Raw genomic sequence first — 16,537 nt, forward strand, 5'->3', positions numbered from 1 at the left:
ACTTACCTGCGATCTGCGATGTCTGTGTCCGGCAGGGAGCTCCTCCTACTGGTAAATGACAGATCATTAGGCAATGCACCGCACAGACCTGTCACTTACCCGTAGGAGGAGCTCCCGACCGGACACAGACATCGCAGCTCGCAGGTAAGTATAATGCTTCTACAAATTGCTAAGTAACCATGGCAGCCGGGACTGCAGTAGCGTCCTGGTTGCCATGGCTACCGATCGGAGCCCCAGCGATTAAACTGGGACTCCGATCGGTACTTTCCACTGCCACCAATGATAGGGGGGGCGATTTTAATTAGGAGGGGGAGGGAGGGTAGAGGGCCCACTGGCCACCAATGAGTTAACTACAGGGGAGGGAGGGGGGGCCCACTGGCCACTAATGAGTTAACTACAGGGGAGGGAGGGGGGGGCTGGCTACCAATGAGTTAACTACAGGGGAGGGAGGGGGGCCCACTGGCCACCAATGTGTTAACTACAGGGGGGGGAGGGGGGGTCTGCCCCCTGCTACCGGGCAGCACCTGCCGGGCAGCAGGGGGCAGTCATGTACACAGTTCTTTTAGTATATTCTAACCTGAAGCGTCCCCATCACTATGGGAACGCCTCTGTGTTAGAATATACTGTCGGATCTGAGTTTTCACGAAGTGAAAACTCAGCTCTGAAAAAGCTTTTATGCAGACAGATCTTCGGATCCGTCTGTATGAAAGTAACCTACGGACACGGATCACGGACACGGATGCCAATCTTGTGTGCATCCGTGTTCTTTCACGGACCCATTGACTTGAATGGGTCCGTGAATAGAGATGAGCGAACTTCTGTTTTAAGTTCGGCGTCTAAAGTTCGGGGGCGGGTTACCGGAGAATCCCGATCTGGAACCGGATATGGATTCCGACTTCCGTTGTGGTCCGTGGTAGCGGAATCAATAATGGCCGATTATTGATTCCGCTACCACGGACCACAACGGAAGTCGGAATCCATATCCGGTTCCAGATCGGGATTCTCCGCTAACCCGCCCCCGAACTTTAGACGCCGAACTTAAAACAGAAGTTCGCTCATCTCTATCCGTGAACCATTGTCCGTCAAAAAAATAGGACAGGTCGTATTTTTTGGACGGATAGGATACACGGATCACGGTCTCGGCTGCAAAACTGTGCATTTTCCGATTTTTCCACGGACCCATTGAAAGTCAATGGGTCCGCGAAAAAAAAAGGAAAACGGCACAACGGCCACGGATGCACACAACGGTCGTGTGCATGAGGCCTTAATTGCATACAGTCAGTAAATAAAGTGGAGTTTGTTAGATTTTCTGGTTAAGAAATATAGTTATGAAACATCCACAGCCGTTGGCTTGAAGGAAGATGACACAATATGATTATGAAGTCAAATGAAATGAGAAAAGGTAGCACATAGGGAAATACAGTACAAGACACAAGACAACTGCATATGCATTTGAGTGATTCATAGGACAGTTGGATGTAGCATGTGAGGACATGTGACAGAAGTCATTCATAATGGGACGTAACTTAAAAGGGTTGTTGGCAGGGGCATCGCTAAAGACTCATGGGCTCTGGTGCAAGAGTTCAGCTTGGGTCCCCCTTCCCTAAATGATTTGTGTCCAGGGGCAGGGAAGCACATGGTATTCATGCTCCCTGAGGCAAATATTTAAATGGCACCCCCCAATGCCAATTTTTTACCTAACCCCTTCCCTAAAGCCAGAGGTGTATAACTTCACCAGCATGCACTTTTTATAATACTGTTGTCTTCTTATGCACCACAAGGGTCTTTGGGCCTCCTCAGGCTTCTAGGCCGGGTAGCGACTGCAACCTCTGCACCCCCTATAGCTATGCCCCTGGTTGTTGGGGTTAGATATATTGATAACCTATTATTTGTCACCAATATCATCGGTCAGCTGCATCCTCTTCAGTGTTTACCTGCATGCTGTATACTTTGTAGTGCCAGTGCAGTGTAATTACAGCTGTTTGTTCCATTCACTTGATGGGAGAAGAAGCTGCAAATAGCCTCCACCAGTACAGCGTGCAGGTAAACACTGGAGAGGATGCAGCACTTGCACAAGCACTGCGATCCCTTCAAACAGCTGATCAGCGAGGATGCCGGGAATCAGCACCCTACCAATCTGGTACTGAGGATGGTCATCAATATCTGTATCCTAAATAACCCCTTTAAGCTCCATGGGCAGAGGCGTAGCTATAGGGCAGTGATGGCGAACCTATGGCACGGGTGCCAGAGGCGGCACTCAGAGCCTTCTCTGTGGGCACCCGTGCCTTGGAAAAAGTCTATGGCGTACCAATATGCTTTAGACTTTTCCTGCCATTCATCAGCACAGGACGCACTATGAACAGCACAGGCAGCACACTGAATGTAGGCTATTAAGCTATTATAGCTATATGATAAAGTACATGAAAGATATACTCTATTGGTATTCAGGTTAAATTGCCGTGTTGGCACTTTGCAATAAATAAGTGGGTATTTGGTTGCAGTTTGGGCACTCGGTCTCTAAAAGGTTCACCATCACTGCTATAGGGTGTGCAGAGGTAGCAGTCGCTACCAGGCCCAGGAGCCTGGGGGGGCCCAAAGACCCTTGTGCCACATAAGAAGACACCGGTATTGTATAAAGTGCATGCTAGGAGAGCTCCGTTATAGTTTTGCACTGTGGCCCAGAATGTTCAAGTTAATCCTCTTGCTGAAGGGAAGGGGTTAGCTGAGGAATTCTGTTTCTATTTTTGCCTCAGGCAGCAAGAAGACTATGTGCTCCCCTGTCCCTGGCAACCCTCCGTGGTTGGTGGGCCCAAGCTGAACTCTTGCACCCGGGTCCTTGAGCCTTTAACTACGCCCCTGCCCATGGTCCAAAGACAGGGCTAAAGATCATACTCTTAAAGGATTATTCCTGAACATTTGCCCATGTAAGCATGTCTGCCTCTTTTATGTGGACATTAAAAAATTTTGGCCACTCCACACCACCTCATGCAAACAGGGTTCTGCTCCCTACAATAATGTGAATGACAGATTGCATTAACAGTTAAGGAATGCTCCATGTAAATGGAGCTATATAAGTTGTGATCAACTTGCTACTGTATATCGGTGCTTTTTGCAAACAAAAAAATCTGGTAGTGTAAATGGGCCCTAAATTGAACTTCCACATAGTGGTAATCTACAGGCTAATTTATGAACTAAGAATATTAGAAATTTAGCATACAAATGTAAAAAATTTTTTTTAATGCTTATGCCATGCAGACAAACATACAATTTGGAAGAAAAAGTATGTTAACCCTTTGGAATTATATGGATTTCTGCACAAATTGGTCATAAAATGTGATCTGATCTTCATCTAAGTCACAATAGACATTCACAATCTGCTTAAACTAATTACACACAAATAATTAAATGTTACCATGTTTTTATTGAACACACCATGTAAACATGCACAGTGCAAGTGGAAAAAGTATGTGAACCCCTAGACTAATGACATCTCCAAGAGCTAATTCGAGTGAGGTGTCAGCCAACTGGAGTCCAATCAATGAGATGAGATTGGAGGTGTTGGTTACAGCTGCCCTGCCCTATAAAAAAAACACACACCAGTTCTGGGTTTGCTTTTCACAAGAAGCATTGCCTGATGTGAATGATGCCTCGCACAAAAGAGCTCTCAGAAGACCTACGATTATGAATTGTTGACTTGCATAAAGCTGGAAATGGTTATAAAAGTATCTCCAAAAGCCTTGTTGTTCATCAGTCCACGGTAAGAAAAATTGTCTATAAATGGAGAAAGTTCAGCACTGCTGCTACTCTCCCTAGGAGTGTCCGTCCTGTAAAGATGACTGCAAGAGCACAGCGCAGACTGCTCAATAAGGTGAAAAAGAATCCTAGAGTGTCAGCTAAAGACTTACAAAAGTCTCTGGCATATGCTAACATCCCTGTTAGCGAATCTACGATACGTAAAACACTAAACAAGAATGGATTTCATGAGAGGATACCACAGAGGAAGCCACTGCTGTCCAAAAAAAACATTGCTGCACGTTTACAGTTTTCACAAGAGCACCTTAATGTTCCACAGCAGTAGTGGCAAAATATTCTGTGGACAGATGAAACCAAAGTTGATTTGTCTGGAAGAAACACACAACACTATGTGTGGAGAAAAAGAGGCACAGCACACCAACATCAAAACCTCATCCCAACTGTGAAGTATGGTGGTGTGGGCATCATGGTTTGGGGCTGCTGCGTCTGGGCCTGGACGGATTGCTATCATCGAAGGGAAAATGAATTCCCAAGTTTATCAAGACATTTTGCAGGAGAACTTAAGGCCATCTGTCCACCAGCTGAAGCTCAACAGAAGATGGGTGTTGCAACAGGACAACGACCCAAAAGCATAGAAGTAAATCAACCACAGAATGGCTTAAACAGAAGAAAATACGCCTTCTGGAGTTTCCCAGCCAGAGTCCTGACCTCAACCCGATTGAGATGCTGTGGCATGACCTCAAGAAAGCGATTCACACCAGACATCCCAAGAATATTGCTGAACTGAAACAGTTCTGTAAAGAGAAATGGTCAAGAATTACTCCTGACCGTTGTGCACGTCTGATCTGCAACTACAGGAAATGTTTGGTTGAAGTTATTGCTGCCAAAGGAGGTTCAACCAGTTATTAAATCCAAGGGTTCACATACTTTTTCCACCTGCACTGTGAATGTTTACATGGTGTGTTCAATAAAAACATGGTAACATTTAATTCTTTGTGTGTTATTAGTTTAAACAGACTGATTGTCTATTGTGCCTTAGATGAAGATCAGATCACATTTTATGACCAATTTGTGCAGAAATCCATATCATTCCAAAGGGTTCACATACTTTTTCTTGCAACTATACTACATACAACCATGTAATGCAATGTAACTGTGGATCAACAGGGGTTTCAGAATTATTTTTCAAAGATGTTGTTCAACCTCCACCTATATCTAATATTCAAGAGAGGCATAACCAAATATAATGCAAAAATAGCAAACTATATTGAAAAGTACAGGTTGATTTAAAAAACAAAAACAGAGGACCTACATTACCTACTCCATATTCTCAAGTACATGTATGCCTTGATATTTGCAAAGTTGTAATGAAAGAGTTGGAGAGTAAAGCATGGAGGAGGAACTGAGCAGCAACCTAAACCTCTCATGAGGCAAAAAGTAAATTTCCAAGTACCTCAGACCCATAGGTGGTTACACACAATTTTAAATTTAAAGCTAGACATTTGGAAATATTCTTCTCTGCTGGTTTATATTCTGGAAAGTATTGTTGTTGCACCAGTAGTACAAAAACCTGAATGAACTCCTCTAGAATTAAAGGTGTTTTCTGAGATTTTAATATTGATGACCTACTCTCTGGATAGGTCATTAGTATCTCATCGGTTCCACCCAGGACCCCTGCCGATCAGCTGTTCGAGAAGGCACTGGTGCTCACAGCGCCGCAGCCTTCTCACAGCTTTTCCAGGCCAGTGACAACACATTCATCGGTCACACGGCCTAGGCACTTCTTAGCCAAATAGAAGTGAATGAGGCTGAGCTGTGATACCAAGCACAGCCACTATACAATGTACGGCGCTGTGCTTGGTGAGCAGAGAGTAGGCAGCGGCGCTCATAGGAGCGTCAGTGCATTCTTAAACAGTTGTTCGGCGGGGGATAGGTCATCAGAGCTGAACACAAACATACCTAGAATTTTACCCAGGCAGCCCCCCTGGCATTTTCAGGAGTTCCGGCGACGTCACCGGCACTGATGGGCCGGCTTTAGTGCTGCCCTAGCTAAAGCCGGCCCATCAGAGCCAGTGACAACACCGAATATACTGCTGGATGGAAGATGCCTGGTAGGGTAGAGTTGATCCGGGTGACAGCCGCTTTTAATGACCCTTGCATTGCAGCTTGCACAGGTATACTTAGTGTGAGTACACCATAATAAGTTCCTGCACTAATATTTGACAAGCTTTGTTTGGCTAAAGAGCTACTGTGAGGAATATGGATTAATATTTACTGTCAGCCATGTCCTCACACCCCCTATTTGCTGACAGACAGCAGAGGTAGGGATTTCCCTGCTTCAAAGCCCCCCAGCCCTGATTGTAATTTTATGCACCTCTTGACATGCTTCAGTGTATATGCAAAATAAGTTTCCACTCCCCCCCCAGCCAACTGAGTGTCAGTTGGCCAGGAAGACACCCCTCAGAGGGTCCCAGCTTCAAGGAGAAGTTCGCACCTCTGTGCAGCAGTTGGGAGCCACCTGAATCAGCAGGAACACCCCCTGCTGTGGGTATCTGCTTTTGCCTGGATCAATGAGATTTCCTAGACATATTGGCACCTACCTCTCATAAGGAATTATGAATCACCTGGCCATCGCAGGCGCAAACCGGATACATATTTGTGTCACGGTGGCCACGAGGTACGGTCCCATGGTCTTGGTTTACTTGTACCCAGTCGGGGTAGGGAGATACCCATATCTCCCCATAGAAACCACCTACCGGTACCAGGTTTGGGCTCTACTTGTAGCCGGAACCCAGGCAGGTCCATTAGTCCCAGAACCATCTCCCTGTGACCCTCTGGTCTGGAGCTATGACCCCTAAAGGGTTTTGTGGGTCATTCACCGTCAGCCCAGAAGAGGGGGAGTTGACCCCTCCCTGAGGCAGGGAGGGGATGGGCCAGCTACAGGTTAAAAGCCTGGTGCCAGCAAGTAGGCGGCGTCTTTTCTCTGAAGAGGGGTCACATCCTACACATGTGTTTAGAGGGACCCAGGAAATAGCAGGAGATCACAGCCCCTCGTGTGGCCTCCAGCTCAGGACATCCCAAGGAACTTTCATCATACTTGGTAACTTACTTTCACACTGCTTAATCCTATTGTACCCATATAATCTGTATCTGTAATCTCAGACCACTGTATATATTGTCTGTGTATATGGTGTCACATCTAGTGTGCTCTTACAGCGATTAAATCTATAATTTAATCTTGTGCTATCTTGTATCTCGATCACGAATCCCCACGTCCGTGTTTTGGCCTAGTTATAAGCTACCGCGGGTTGGTTTCTGACCCTATATAATCCCGTTAGCGGACCGGGCTTATATCAAACGAGAAACTGGTGGCAGTTACCCGGGCTGAGTGTGTGCTGTTTTCACTGCGGCAGTGAAAAGGCTCTCTCAGCTTGTTGCCTCTCTGTGTCCGCGTGGACAGGAGGTGTGTGTGTAAACTATACCAGCCTGACCTTACGTGCTCCTCTGGAGGGCGTAACTTCACGTTTTTGGTAAACCCTGTGATCATACCAGGTCTCGTGAGCTTGACGTGGTTGACGTCAGCGGGCACGAGGGGTGGTATTCATCACAGCTACATTTTAAAATTAATATGTATTTTTTTTTTTTATAATATGCTAGTATTTCATTCCTAATAATGTAATATTTAACAGGTCTACTTGTAAGACATTTGGTGATGGTGTTAACTAGTGTTGAGCAAAACGAAGCATAAAATGATGGCTGCATGTGTTACAAAGTGAAAGTAAGAAGCCTGGAAAAGAAAGATCACCCATAATGCTGTGCAGCCAGCCAATCCACTGACCTCCATAGCGGCCTGCCCCCTTAACAGTACTGCCCCCTTAACAGTAACATTCACAGCGCCCTTCCCTTTAACAGTGCCGTCCACAGTACCCCATCTCCTTAACAGTGATTTCCACAATACCCTGGCCCCTTAACAGTGGCCTCTACAGCAATCTGTCCCTTAACACTGACCTCCATAGCGAACTGTCCCCTTAACTGTGACCTCCACAGCAGCCTGCCCCCTTAATTGTGACCCCCACAGCACCCCACTCCCTTAACAGTGTCATCCACAGTGCCCTACCCCTTTAAAGGTGATTTACAGCAGTGAAGAAAATGGCTGGGATGTTATGGAAACCTGGTGTAAAACTGTGTATGTGAAGACTAAGGGCCTGTGAACCTTCTGTTAGCTGATAAGGGTCATGTGATGGTGCAATATCTGATTTCTTTGGGGAATATCTCATGAACGGTACGTGCTAGAGAGCTGATACCCGGTCTAAAGCCTTCCCGGACACCTGATGTACCAGTGTGCCAAATTTTTTGATTGTAAATATGACGGTGCAGATTCCTTTAGTGGACATACATGCATACACTCAGCTTTATATATTAGACTAGCAAAAGGACCCGGCTTTGCAAGGGTATATTTCATCTATTTCATTTAATGTTTATGTGTGTCGTTAAAAGATATCGACAGTATCCACTGTACCATGACATATACTGTACGCCGCCTCTTTAACAGTGACCTCCACAGCGGTCTGTCCCCTGAAATGTAACATCCACAGCGCCCTCCCCTTTAACAGTGACCTCCACAGCGGCCATTCCTTTATTAGTGACCTCCGTGGTACGCCGTCTCGTTAACAGTGATTTCCACAATAACCCGCCACCTTAACAGTGACCTCCACAGAGCTTTGTTCCTTTAAAATGTGACCTCCACAACACCCCGCCCCCTTAACAGTGACCTCTACAGCATCTCGCCCCTTAACACTGACCTCCATAGCGGGCCGTCCCCTTAACTTTGATCTCCACCGTTCCCTGCCCCCTTGACAGAGACCTTCACAGTACCCGCCCCTTTAACAGTGACCTCCACAGCATCCTGCCCCCTTAACAGTGATCTCCACAGCAGCCCGCCCTTTTAACAGTGACCTCCACAGCGGACGCCCCTTTATTAGTGACCTCCACAGTACCCCATCTCCTTAGCACCCTGTCCCCTTAACAGTGGCCTCTACAGCAATCTTCCCCTTAGCAGACCTCCATAGTGGACCATCCCCTTAACTGTGACCTCCACAGAAGCCTGCCCCTAGGGTGGCCAGAGGTCCGGTTTTAGGTCATACAGTCCTGCTTTCAGACTCCCTGTCCTCAATCCGGCGCAGGGCCTGGACAGACACAGGGATGTCCTTTTGAATAGCTCACTCTCAGACAGCAGCACTGTGCTGTCTGAGTGTGAGCTGCAGGGAGAAAGGCACCCTCCTTTGCACCCCTACAGCAGACAGAAGTTGATTTTTACCTTCATTTTCTCAATCTCCGTCGGCTGCGGAGTGGGCACGGCCTAACCGAATTGGGGGCGTGGCTTAGTGGGGCATGTGGGCAGGGTTTTTAAGTCTGTCTTTTGAGGGTAGCCTGAATGGCCAACCTACCTTCTCCGACTCCGCTCCCTTAACAGTGTCATCCACAGCGCCCTGCCCCTTTTAAAGCTGGCTTACAGCAGTGAAGAATAATGGCTGGGTTGTTATGGAAACCTGGTGTAAAACTGTGTGTATGTGGAAACTAAGGGCCTGCAAGTTTCTATTGGCTGATAAGCTTCAGGTGACCAGGCTTCTATTTGCTAATGTATTTTTGGGGGAATATCTCAGGAACGGTATGTGCTAGAGAGCCGAGACCCAGTCTAAAACCTTACTGGACACCTGATGTACCTGTGAGACAAATTTTGTGATTGTAAATGCGACGGAGCGGACTCCTCTAGCTGACATACATACACTCAGCTTTATATATTAAATTCCTACATTTACTTATTCCTACATCAGCCGTAAACTAAGATATGTAATTCAATACCAATGAGATGGACGCCTTTATTATTTCAGTCCAGGTTGCCAACCAATACCATCCAGTCTGCATTTCTTAGGGGGGCCAGGTCTTTATGATGATCATCCTCATCTTATGCTGGCTTTACTTCTTCCAAATAATCCTTCATGTCTTAGAAAAGTCGACAAGATGCAGAGAGAGGAGAAGCTGGATGTTGCTGATTACATATTCTCATATATATTGCGGTAGATGATGTGGAAAAGGAGGAAAAGCAGATGGCAGAAGAAGGGCACTCACCTGTAAGGCAGGAGTGCGCTGGAGGTGGAAAAGTTGCCAGAGCTGATTAATATTCTGTGTTTACTGTCAAATAACCTGCAGGAGATTGCAGGCAAGAACAGCAATAATGTGCATATTGTGCCCCCAATCTAACCAGCCAAACCCCATACCAGCAACAGCCCCTGTTTAAAGGTGCATTAAATGTGCCACACAGCCATTAACAATGAAGACCAATTGGCCGCACAGTTTTTCACCACAGTATGGCTGCAATCCACCCGCAGCATGGCCATTCCATGTGGCTGTACCCTAAGGCAGAGTAGCCTGGGTATACCTGATTTATAGTGATTCATGACAAATGAATTTCTTGGCTAACTTTGTCGAAGTTGCCGAATCTAATTATTTAAAACTTTGCTCATCTCTAGTGTTAACTCATCATGGAGTAATTTTTCTCTAAGGTCTCTACAGCTTGTTCTGATAGATTCATGTTGACCATGTTGGCAACTGGCGGGCATACTCAAACATCATACTTTTTATGAAATGAGATAGTCTTAGTCCCACCTACCGGAAAGATGCAATGCAGCCACTGTAAGGCCATATAAATATTAAGGCGTTCTTTGGAGAACTATGAAAAGCACAAGTATCTTCCTCATCTTCCTTACAGGACAAGACCATCATCTGAGAGAGATCCACTCGGTGCTTTAGTCTAAAGCTAGTGCCTGATCTGAATAACAGAAAATTAGATTGTATTACAGTGTTGACATAGGTTTATTCCATGCATTACAGTCAGCTACAGTTGGAAAGAAAGATAAAAATCTGACAAAATATTTACATTAGTTCCTATGCCATGAATAATATTAATCTGCAAATTCAAGGTCAATTTCAATTACTAATGTTCATGTAGCAGTATTCATATTTCCATAAACTGCTGCACTATTATTATTATTATTTGTTATTAAAGCGCCATTCATTCCATAGCGTTGTACATATGAAGAGGGGTATACATACATAATACAGACAATTTCACTAAGCATAAACAAGACGCGTTACGAGGTACAGAAGAAGAGAGGGCCCTTACAATCTACATGGTATGGGAGAAGGACACAGTAGGTGAGGGTGAAGCTGGTCATGGCGGTAAAGAAGCAGCAGGGTCACTGGTTGTAGGCTTGTCTGAAGAGGTGGGTTTTTAGGTTTCTTTTGAAGGATTCCACTGTAGGTGAGAGTCTAATATCTTGGGTAGCCAGTGATAGCCAGTTTGCATTGTTCGCCCGCGAACATATGCGGGCTGCCATCTTTTTTCACAAGTTCGTCGAGGCACAGCTAAGCCCTTACCTGTGCCTGTGCCGGTCTGAAAACAAATGCGGTCACTGGGAGTAGGCAGTTCTGAGAACAGCCCGATGAAGGCCCCCCGGTTGCCTGCTCCCGCTGACCGCACTTGTTTTCAGACCGGCTCCCGCACAGGCACAGGTAAGGGCTTACCTGTGCCGCGCCGGTCTTGTGAAAAAAGATGGCAGCCCGCATATGTTCGCGGGCGAACAATGCGAACTGGCCATCACTGGTAGCGAGTTCCTGAGTGTGGGGGATACACCGGAGAAATCTTGGAGGCGATTGTGGGAAGAGGTGATAAGAGGAGAGAAGGAGGTCTTGTGAGGATCAGAGATTGCGTGTGTGGATGTATCGGGAAAGTAGCTCAGAGATGTAGGGAGGGGACAGGTTGTGGACAGCCTTGTATGTATTTGTTAGTATTTTGAACTGAATTCGCTGGGCAATGGAGAGCCAGTGAAGGGATTGGAAGAGGGGAGAGACAGAGGTGTAACAGGGTGAGAGGTGGATTAGTCGGGCAGCAGAGTTGAGGATAGATTGGAGGGGTGCGAGAGTGCTAGATGGAAGGCCACAGAGGAGAATTTTGCAGTAGTCTAGGCGGGAGATGATGAGGGCATGTACAAGCATTTTCACAGGTTCAAAGTTGAGTAAGTGCGGATGCGGGAGATGTTTTTGAGTTGGAGGCGGCAGGTGGTGGAAAGGGCTTGGATGTGCGGTCGGAAGTAGTGGGCAAAATCCAAGGTTACTCTAAGGCAGCGGACTTGGTTGACCAGGGAGAGTGTGCAGCCATTGCTTGTGATAGATAGGTCTGTTGGGGGGATTGAGCAAGATGGGGGAAAGATGATGAATTCTGTTTTATCCACATTAAGTTTTAGAAAGCGAGAGAAGAATAAGGATAATGTGGAAGATAGGCATTGTGGGATTCTGGATAATAAGGTGGTGATGTCTGGACCAGAGAGGTAGATTTGTGTGTCATCAGCTTAAAAGTGATACTGAGAGCCATGGGACTCTATGAGATGTCCCAGGCCGAAAGTGTAGATAGAGAAGAGCAGGTGTCCTAGAAAAGAGCCTTGCGGGACACCAACAGAGAGGGAATGAGGCGAGGAGGTGGTGTGAGAGTGGGAGACTCTAAACGTCCGGTCTGTGAGGTATGATGTGATCCGGGAGAGGTCAGTGATGCCAAGAGATGAGAGAGTTTGCAACAGAAAGGAGTGGTCGACAGTGTCAAAGGCAGAGGACAGGTCAAGGAGAAGGAGGACAGAGCAATGTTTTTGGGTTTGGGCTGTTAGTAGGTCATTGGTGAATTTGGTAAGGGCAGTCTCAGTCGAGTGGTGGGGTCAGAGGAGGGAGCAGGAGGAGAGGTGAGAAGACCGTTCAGAATGGACATGTTGTTCAAGTAGCTTTGAGGCATACGGAAAAAGTGATATGGGGCAATAACTGGACAAAGAAGATGGGTCAAGTGAAGGCTCTTTGAGGATGGGTGTAATGGTGGCATGTTTAAAACCAGAGGGGAAGACACCAGCGGTTAGTGATAGGTTGAAGAGATGAGTTAGGGCTGGGATAAACACTGTGATAAGGTTAGGGAAAAGGTGGGATGGGATTGGGTCAAGTGCACAGGTGGTGAGATGGGATCTGGAGAGTAGAGTGGAGAGTTTTTTTCTGTAATGGCGAAGAAGCGTGTTTTGGGAGAAGAGGGCTGAGCAGTTGTGTAGAGGGTCTGTGGGGACTGTGTACTGGAGCTTTCTCTGATGTTGCCTACCTTTTTGTTTGAAGTATGTGGCAAAGTCCTCAGCTGACATGAAAGGAGAGGGTGGGGGCACTGGGGGCAGAGAAGGCAGTTAAAAGTGTTAAAAAGTTGTTTAGGGCTGTGGGCCAGGGAAGATATCAGAGATGAGAAGTAGGTCTGTTTTGCATCAGCGAGTAAGGATTTGAATATGAGGAGGGATTGCTTGTATGTGGTGAATTGATCTTTAGAATGGGATTTCTTCCATTGCTGCTGAGTTTTTTGGTCAGGTCGGTTTGCCAGGGTTGTCTGTTGATTTTTCGGGTTTTGTTGTGTGTGACGGGGGCAACTGAGTCCAGAACTGTAATTATAGTGGTGTTATACAGGGTGGTGGCAGCATCTGGGTGTTGGAGGGAACAAATAGTAGAGAGTGGCAGAAGAGAGTCGAGATGTTTAAGGTTCCTGCAGGGGTGTGCTAGTGTGTGAACCGGGGGAGCAGCAGAAGAGACCAGTGAAGAGAAGGTAAGTAGGTTGTGGTCAGATAGGGGGAGAGGCGAATTAGAAAGGTTAGATAGGGAGCAGAGGCTGGTAAAGATAAGGTCCAGAGTGCAGCAGTTAGGTTCAATTCAGTCATGCAGACATACCAGGGAATGAGAAGGAAAGATGAGGGGTGTGGACAATATCATAATCTGGAAAAGCTGGGTGCAGCAGTTAGGTTCAATGCAGACATACCAGGGAATGAGAAGGAAAGATGAGGGGTGTGGACAATATCAGACTCTGGAAAAGCTGGGTGCAGCAGTTAGGTTCAATGCCGACATACCAGGGAATGAGAAGAAAAAGATGAGGGGTTTGGACAATATCATACTCTGAAAAAGCTGGGTGCACTATACAGTGATGTCTCATTTGGGGACAGCTACATAGGTCACATAAAATGATTTAATTTTCAGATATGACTTTAGGACACTACACAGAGAATGTACTTTCCACAATGTCATTTTGATCATCGTTAATGATGGTGTGACTCTGGAGCAGACCACCCACTGTGCTGGGTACAAGTAGGAGGGAAGTGAGAAAGTCAAATATCAAGCAGAGTGTGGTGGGTAGCAGCTCATTTGCTGACATTTGATTTCTCTACTGTTAATAATGATATTACTGACATTAAACAAGATGATAAATCACATGTACTGCAATGAGCCCTAGATAAATACTGTAAAGCTGTTATCCGGAAGAGTTTCCATTCTATTGTTTCTAATGTTTGTAAAATATGTTGAGTGCCCTTCAAATAGGCTGGTAGTCTTTGTACATACTGTATTTCTGTAGGATGACATCAACATATTTAGACAAATTTGACGTAAGACCGCCGATACCAGATATTATAGGCCTCCCTGGTGGTTGGGTGTCACTTTTATGAATCTAAGGCAAATGATAAAAAAAATTGGTATTCTAGGGGACTGTATATTTATGAACTCTGCCTCTTCTGTGGTAATAATACATAGCTTTTTTCTCTTCTGGACCAATCGATTCAAATACTGTTTATATTGTTGTATCAGATTAGATTTCAGTTTTTTATGTTTTTTGGTCTTTTAAGTATTGTGCATAATCCAGTATGACAATGCAACCGCCCTTATCTGCTGGGCGGATGACAATGTCATTATTCTTTAACGTAGCTAACTACTATATTAAGACTATCATTACTGTAAATTGCTCAGTCAGGGGGACTGGATATCATTATTAGCCTCACCTTCATACTGCATTTTCAGCACGGGTTGAACCTGTTTATCTCTCTCGTGTTTTATTTCTCCATCTATATCGCTGTATGAGGGCTTGTTTTTTGCAAGAAAAGTTGTCGTTTTTAATGGCACCATTTTGGGGTACACATAGCTTTCTTATTAACTTTTATTAACTCTTTCTGGGAGGGAGATGGGAAAAACAGCAATACTGCCACAGCGTTTTTACGTTATAAATTTTACAGCATTAATATTTAGGTATAAATAACATAATATCTTTATTCTCTAGGTCAGTACGATTACAGTGATACCAAATACATAAAGTTTTTTTATGTTTAAAAAAAAACATGTTTTTGCATCGCTGCTTCCCAAGACCCATAACTTTTTTTATTTTTCTTTCTATGGAGTGACTTGTATTTTTCATTGGTATCATTTTAGAGTAAATTACGCTTTTTGATTGCTTGTTATGTTTTTTTTTGTGGCAACTAAGAACAAATGAGCAATTCTGTCATTTTTTTTTTTTTTTTTAAGGCATTCGCCGTAGGGGATAATTTACATATTTATTTAGTCCAGGTCATTACGGATGCGGCAATACCAAATATAGTACATTGTATTTTAATTGCAATGTTATTCTGACATTGACCATCAGGCAGCACCAGAGAGGCAGAGCCTGCTGGAAATTACACAAGGCTGGTCTGGGGCCTACATCAGACCCCAGCCAGCCTTCACACACATCACCACCCCGCGATCGCATTTGTGGGGTACCGATGGGAGACAGAGGGAGTCTGCTCCCTCTGTCAGCACTTTACATGTGGCGGACGCCATTGCCTGCTGATCCAGGCTGTTAGAGCAGGGCCACGGCTCTCATGTGAGGGGGACCCGTGCAGCGCTTAGACTGGGCCATCGTAGAAAAAAGGCGGCCCAGCCTAATTCCTCTTAATAACCTCCGTAAAAACACGTATGGGTGGTCACTAAGGAGTTAAAGGTTATTTTTGTCTCAGCCTTTCATGAGTGGGATTGGAATAAACTAAGTAACCGCTGGCTGGGAGTGACTGGCATTATGAATACATCTGAGCTACACTTTGCTGTTTCTGTAACTCTCATAGCTCAAATACTACTGCTTACTGAGGTTATTACCATCTTGGCTGTAAAAAGCTAAGATGGGAATAACCCATTAACAGAACTTGGTGCAAGAGATTATATTATTTGAGGTCATTGAAGTGTTACAGCCCAGTGGTTCTGTATAACTCTGCTTGTTTCACTTTCCAGTCAGTATCGGTTTCCCCTCAACAGCTGTTACAAAATCACAGACTATAAGGAACTTCCAAGTCGTTAATGTCTTACCATAGAGAATGCCTAGATGTCCACATCAAAATTTCATCCTTTCAAAACAATACATTACATGGGCAAGCTCACACAGTTTTTTGGGCTCTGATTTGGTGTGTTTTCACCTCAAAATCAGCTCCAAAAAACGTTGCCAATGGTACCAATACAGGGCCAATATATTTTAATTTTAAGTTTTATATATGGATAAATGGCAGAAATAGTGTGAAATTAAAATTTTCATTTATTTTTCATGTTTCATTCAATGTAATACATTTTAAAAATAAATTTACACAAAAAATAATCCTGTCACGATCTGCTAATACCTGGAAAGGTCCTCATTTTCATCCTTATATCTCCCAAATTCACTGAAGATGTTTTGTAGGGAAACTGAGTAAACCCATGTTTTATCATAGGGTGAACAATTACAAAAATCACAGAGTAAGAAATCCTACTTGTATATGCAATACAACCTTTATTATCACAATTAAAATCAATATAGGTAAACAAACATATTACTTCACAATTCAGGAGTTGATAACCAAGGAAACCTCGTTCGTATCCTAGTGATTCTCCCTAATTT

General features: G+C 44.9%; 1 protein-coding gene across 1 annotated transcript in view; it reads right to left on the reverse strand.

The window, feature by feature from the left end:
* Nucleotides 1-16,537, reverse strand: part of LOC122935412 (T-cell activation Rho GTPase-activating protein-like) — a 194,580-nt gene that overhangs the window by 17,967 nt on the left and 160,076 nt on the right. The window contains exon 4 of the mRNA XM_044291183.1: nucleotides 10,424-10,582. Within this exon, the coding sequence (XP_044147118.1) occupies nucleotides 10,424-10,582 (159 nt within the window). The remainder of the gene's footprint in view (nucleotides 1-10,423; nucleotides 10,583-16,537) is intronic.

The sequence above is a fragment of the Bufo gargarizans genome, chromosome 4, assembly GCF_014858855.1.
Source record: "Bufo gargarizans isolate SCDJY-AF-19 chromosome 4, ASM1485885v1, whole genome shotgun sequence".
In the NCBI taxonomy this organism is placed as follows: Eukaryota; Metazoa; Chordata; class Amphibia; order Anura; family Bufonidae; genus Bufo; species Bufo gargarizans.